This window comes from Crocodylus porosus, unplaced genomic scaffold, assembly GCF_001723895.1.
Source record: "Crocodylus porosus isolate Cpor-Errol unplaced genomic scaffold, CroPor_comp1, whole genome shotgun sequence".
Classification (NCBI taxonomy): domain Eukaryota; kingdom Metazoa; phylum Chordata; order Crocodylia; family Crocodylidae; genus Crocodylus; species Crocodylus porosus.
The window spans coordinates 4,080,252-4,086,929 of NW_017728923.1; the positions used below are offsets into that span (position 1 = coordinate 4,080,252).

Here is a 6,678-nt window from a genome sequence, read left to right on the forward strand (position 1 = left end):
GCCTATAAGCATGCTGCAGGTTTTTCCTCCCAAGGTGGAGAACCTTGCATTTTTCGGTGTTAAACACCATCAGGTTCTCATCCACCCATTTTCTGAGCCTGTCAAGGTCCACCTGGATCACCCTCTTGTCCTCAGGTGTGGATGCTTTACCCCAAAGTTTGGGGTCATCGGTGAACTTGGCCAGCCCGCTTCTGACACCAGTGTCTAGATCACTGATGAAGACATTAAGAAGTACAGGCCCTAGGACAGAGCCTTGAGGGACCCCACTGGTCCCAGCGCACCATGACGATTGACTTCTGTCAACCACCAACCTCTGGGTCCTACTGTGGAGCCAGTTTCCCAGCCAGCAGATTGTGGTAAGGGTTTGCTTGCTTGCTTCCGCAGAATGAGTTTTGTCTGAAGTCCTCTGGCTTCTCGTAGTCTGGAAGAAGCTTCAAACTTGACCTCATACTCTTTTTTCATACCTCAACATCTCAAATAAGTAGATAAGGTTCCTTCTTTCTCCTCTTTCTGCAGTAAGTTCCAAAACATTGTATAGCTGTTATCATTACATCTAGTACCTCTCTCCACTATGTATAGCAGGTTAAATTATTCCTTCCATATGTATACTGCCCAGCATGATGTCAATACATTTCATCTATCAATGCACTCACATAGCTATATCATGGTCTTGTCCTTTAGTTATCTTCTGTCTGCTCTTGTCTCAGTCTAGACCATCCTAAATTAAGGACAGATTATGAATCAAATAAGTGAATAAATAAAATTAAATTCTTGCTATCCTACTCCCCTTTTTCCAAGCCATTAAATAAAAGGATCAGACAAAATGCAGATCCATGGGGCAATTCACCAGCAGCACTTTGTCATTTGGAAAAGTAATGGTGTACTCCTATATTTGGTTTTAATTCTTGAAACATCTTCTAAGCTTTGGGAGCCCTTTACCTTTCACCCCACAACTACAATGTTCCTTTAACTGGTTTGCAAGGACATCACCAATGGCTAGCCTTAGACATAACTAACTACAACTTTTTTCTTTCCCAAACAGTGTTCCCTTTATCTACTATTTACATGACATGAACAAAAAGTTCCAAGCTACTGTACAGATATTTTCTTTTTACAAGACAGACAGACACCCCAAAGTGGTTTCTTCCAATCCTTTCATATTTATCTAAGTCTGTTTTTTAAGCTCTTTTTTCTGTCAACTAATCTGGCACATAATGGTCAACTCAGTAGCCCCAAATCTGAAAGATCATCCTACCACTTCCAAGCCCCAGTTCTCTGGTACAGTAAGCAGCTCTTGTTAGATACTGCATGTTCTTGTTAGCCACTTCATCCTTAAAATTCCTTTAACTTATTGATAACCAACTGGTTCACATGGCTTGCTATTTTTAAAGTTAACAGTTTGTTCCACCACCACCATTTTTTGGGGGAAAACAGACACTTTCCTACCCTACCCTCTGGTGCAAGCTAATGCAAATAAATTACCAGTATTTCCTCTTCTCCGATAGATCTTTATCCTCTTGTTACTATTTCTCCCTGGTAATCCAACAGACCAATTAATTATCTGGCAAGCTTCCTACTTCTGTATTTAAACCTGTATGTTCATGTAGCCTTGCTTACTCCCTAAACTTCCTTCTCTCTCATCCAAACACTCCCCCACCCCACCTCCTGCAGTACCACCTGTGGCTGTTACAGATACTTAACTAACCTCCAGACAACAAACAATGTTACTCCCTCACTCCTGACTTAAAGAGGAAAAAAAAAAAAAAAAAAAGCACAAGCTTCCTTTTTCTTGCAAGGAAAAAGCCTCTAAAATCCCTCTTGCAAGTGTTAATGTGTTGAGGCCATTTTTGTGAGCATATTTCCTCCTACAAGGATATTGAGCTTACTTCCATTATAGTTGCAGTAACTTGCTGATTCGATCATAAACACTAAGTAATAACAGAACCTACTGTTCCAAGGAGCAACTGTTTAAAAGGTTATCAGGAGCAACATGCAGCAATACATTTTTTCACAATCTACATATTAAAGTAAATCTCAGTTATGTCAGTAACCCTGAATATCACTCAGCCAGGTGAAACAAAGCATGACATTCAGATGATCCTGGAGGGCTGGCAAACTTAAGAGGAGCAAATTGTAAATGGGGCAAGTTTGGTATAGGATCATTAGACAGTCTGAACAAAGAACATGCATCTTGCCTCATGTTTAACACATGGTCTTCTTTTCAAAAGAAACTGGTACTGTGTAGGCTGGTGCACTGATCAGACTGAAATAAATCAGCGCTATATACTCCTGCAGAACTCTCCACCCCAAAGCACTTAACTGCCATTAATGAACTAAGTCTCACAACATCCCTGTGATGTTGGTACGATTCCTAATGCGTAGACAGGAAAAGCAAGGTGCAGAAAAGGTTTTGAGAACTGAGCAGTCATACAGTTTTGTTCATCTTAAAAGCCACTGTTAGGAAATGCAAAACACATTTGCCTTACTTTCCATGACGTTTGCACATTCATTGGCTGTAACCTGTATGCTCTCATGTTCTATTTAATTGTATTGCTTGATATAGGAAGATACGCAGTTAAACAAGCTAGGCTTGTTGGCTTCCATTTTCATTGACACCCTGAGGACTACACAATACAACAAATATCCCTCAAATTGATTCTGTCAACTTTATAAATTAATAAGATTTTTTTTGTTATTGTGTCTATCAATTTTGTTAAACCTGCTAAAACATTTGAATAAGGGAACATCTCTACCAATTTGCAGGACTTCTCTGCAGACAGACAATTACAGGGGATCAAGGATTCTGAAAAGGGGGTGCAGATGGTATGGCACATCACACAAAATACATTTTTCTCCACCTAAAGACAAACTAGAAGCTTTACTAATATGCTATGGAGCTAGCACTATATTATTCAGTGAAGATGAAAGCAAAAAAATATATATATTTACTTGAATGTGCACTAGTTTGCTACTCTATATATAAAAGTTTAAAAAAAGAAAAAAAAACAAACAAAAAAAACCACACACATAAAACTAGGTAAAAATAGTCAGAAGATATTATCATTAGTTCTGTTGTCATTACAGTTATACGTACACATCTTATTCAGATTTATAAAACAAAATCTTGAGCATCTTGACAGTGCCTCCAATTCTTCACTGTCAGCCATTTCTGGATCAAGGAATGGGAATCACAGGATGTCACAAACAAGTTCCTTGTGACAAACCCCACTCAACCTATTGGCTTTGAACTATAATGGCAAGAACAGTCCCTGCTAAACAGGTTCAGGACAGGCCAACGCCCCTGCACAGCCAACCTTCACTGCTGGGGCCTTAGGGCTAACCCACCGTGCACTTGTAGAGAGATGTAAAACAGTGCTGCACATAACCAAGGAGTGTCCCCTCTACAAACTAAGAGGCAAATTAATAATTTCAAGCAGAACTCAGTTAACGAGGAGGCAATTGCTTGGCTTCACAGATTTGCATTCGCTAAATAAATAACAAAAATTAAGTCATTTCTACACCCGAGTTAAAAAAACTTAACTTGGTTTTGGTAATATTAACAGAAGACCTTATCCTCAGGAATGGCTAACATGGCAAAACTGCAGAAGAAAGGATCATTTGAATAGTGGAACATCAAGACAATGAAAAAAGAGATAAGAGGGTTAATTAACACCTGCCGAGGAGAAAGACTGAGAGAGAACCCCAAATCATGGCTCATTATCATGTCTCTGAAGTCAGCTGAATTAAAGGGGGAGGGGGACTTCAAGTTGCACCCCCTGGATCCAGCGTGGAGACAATACAGAGATCACTGATCAGGGAAGGTCCAGGGTCTTGACATTCTCCCTGCTTTCTTGTCAGTTTCAGCTGTTCATCATTTTAAGTAATTTCTTGACCCCAACCCCCTGCTACTAGATATTACAGAGATACTCATTATGACTAGTATTTAACATTATTTACAGATTCACCCTTCAAAATAAAAAAAACCATGATCACTGGAATTCCTCTGGGAAGCTGCCAAAGCCACTTACAAAGTGTTTTACTCAAAGAAAATTTAAATTCTCTATTTTGAGGCGAGGTGGGGTGGAAATGAAGGTGGTGAACAACAGCTTTCATTACAGTTCTTTGTTAACTTCCCCTAGGCTGTGGTTTTACTCCTCTTCAATGTTTACTCCTCTGTTTTCAATGTTATATGGAAAGACTCTAGCTTCCCCTTCCTTCAGATATGGATGAAGAGCAGTTGGAAGGAGTTCGCAATGGTTCTTTAGTAGCCCTTGCCCTCACCTTGGAAATAGCACCCTTGGAGAGACAGCTATTCCCAAAAAAGTCAATCGTGGAACTGAGAAGGGGGGGTGGGAAATTAAGTCATCCTCCTGCCTTTGGGGTGAATGAATCTTTACAGCCCCTAAGGAATAAAGTAGCAGCGAGTTCATGGGATTTTCAAGTAGATGGCTTTCCTGGGAATGAGTTCTCAAATTTACAAAATCTGTATACAAGTATATTACTCATTTAATGATGTAATAAAAAGATGGCAAATTAAACTTCATGCACACCCTCTCCTAGAGCATCTCTCAGATTCAAGGAGTCTTCCCTGTGACTTGAAAGTTTAAAGGATATGTTGTTGGCTTGTTAGAAAAAGTATCAATAAGAGAGTGAGCAAGATTAATTTCTTATATTTTGAAATAAACCAAAAGTTCCCTCTGCCTGAAATGCACACACAAACTCAAGATAGTATTTGCCGTTTCATGACACTATGCCAGGTGCATACAGGGAACTGGCTGACTTGCCTCACTTAAGCTCTCAGCTCTGTTAAGATATACGCAGAGCCAAAAGCATGTTATTATTTGGAATACAGTTTGGGATTGTGATGGTATCAGTGCAAGCCAAGGTTGAAAAAGCAACTAATTTATTTTTGTCCTCTTCTACATAACGTCAGCCATTAGCTCTCTACATTTTGAGTCAGACCAGGTGGCATTGCCACATTTGAGCTGCTACAAGAGCATAAATTGAAATCCAAGCTTGCCATGGTACAATACAATGGAAGGCAAGAAAAAGAAGGTTATTTTAAAAAACTGAAAAAGAGAAAAATCATGCCCATCAGAAATGGAGTTACCTGATGCTTAGTAATCGCATGTATGGTCACATGTACAAGCAAAATAGTGGCCATAAGCACAAAACATCTATGGTTTATAAATATTGTAATAGTGACCAACTGCTTAACATCTGCTTGATCTACATTATTTTATTTGCTTTGAAGAACACAGAAACCAATAAAAGCCAAGTGGAGTTCCCTTTTAAATGAATGGATAGGCTTTCCAACCAGCTAGTTTCCTCAACACACTGCAAGCTTTCAAACCAGCACAGGCCTTTGTGCCATTCAGTCTCTTTCAAACCCATAGATGTCTTTCATCTGAAGAGGCCTGGATAGGCCAAAAGCTTAAAATTACTCTATGGCACTAAGTTTGCTCAGGTTAACACTCTTTCAAAGACCACTCACCCATATCTGGAGTACAGCTGCCAATTTTTCTTTTGTTTTAATCCTTTTTTTCAGCAATATTTCTTAAGACAACACATACGCACTTGACAATTTTCATTATTTTGATGTTCAAGGGACCTAGAATAAGATGCCAACTTATCCAAGCCTCACCTTAAGAGGGTCTTTACCCAAATACTTAGCCTAGGTGACTGGTCTAATAGAAAGGTTAACCTAAGCAAGCAAAGGCATCCAAAATATAAAAAGCTGATTTCATGGAGGAAGATGTTGCCAAATTGACTTTCAGAGAGTAGGGAGCTTCCCCACCTGGTCACAGATGCACACACCCTTCTTCAGCTGTAGAACTGCTAAGGAAGCTGTCTTTTCACCATTCAGGCCCATGTCCCCATGTTACCAGTGCTCAGCAACTCTTTATCCCATTAGGCTGGAACATGACATGAGTCAAGCCAACAGGAACAGGTGCAAAACATGAAGGGCCAATGAACCCAAGAAAACCGCAAATGGGGTTAGGGTTCTAGAAGTCTGCCTTTGATATCCTGGTTTTTAAACCTTGCTTTAAATTGACACATTTTAAACATTCGTTTAATTTCTGCCACTTAGGCAGGAAAGCAAACTGTCTTCCTTGCATCTAAAAATTACATGAAATTAGAACAGCATGTAGTTTTACACACCATGCCACAGACCAGGACAACAGAAGGAGTGTAACAGTGCCAGGTCCCTTTTGTCACTCTGTGGTGCCCATCCCAAAGCAAAAGCAGCAATGGTGATCAAAGTCAATGGGAGTGCTGCCCACCTGGGGCCCCCCACTCCCAGTTACGTAGTGGGTGCTCAGAATATCTTGCTGTCATAATGAAACAATGTTATCTGAACACCAGAACCGAGCACCCCAGAGCCCCGCAGGCACCTCCACAGGTCCCTCGCGCCAGCCGCGCTCAAATCCAGAGGCCCGGCCTAGGTTACCTGCTCTGCGCCATAGACTGTGGCAAACTGAACGAACTCCTCTATCCGGACAAAGCCGTCCCCATCTCGGTCCAGGGCATCGAAGACGGCTCGCAGGCGAGGCCCCTCCTCAGGGCAGGCCGGGGTCTCGCCGGGGGTCCGCTCGGGCTGGCAGGCGGCACGCGGGGGCAGCAGGTCCATGTCGCCGCCCGGCCGGGGGCCGTGGCCGGGGTCCTGTGCGCTCGGAG

At 41.4% G+C, this 6,678-nt stretch overlaps 1 protein-coding gene across 4 annotated transcripts in view; it reads right to left on the reverse strand.

Moving 5' to 3' along the window:
• RAB11FIP3 (RAB11 family interacting protein 3) overlaps positions 1-6,668 on the reverse strand; it is a 160,342-nt gene extending 153,674 nt beyond the window's left edge. For 3 of the 4 annotated variants that reach the window (XM_019539974.1, XM_019539973.1, XM_019539972.1), the window contains exon 1: positions 6,452-6,666. In XM_019539974.1, coding sequence (XP_019395519.1) covers positions 6,452-6,631 — 180 coding nt within the window. In that variant the 5' untranslated portion in view covers positions 6,632-6,666. Of the gene's footprint in view, positions 1-6,451 lie in introns of all 4 variants that reach the window. The other variant, XM_019539971.1, reaches the window with a different exon arrangement.
• Between the last annotated feature and the right edge of the window lie 10 nt (positions 6,669-6,678).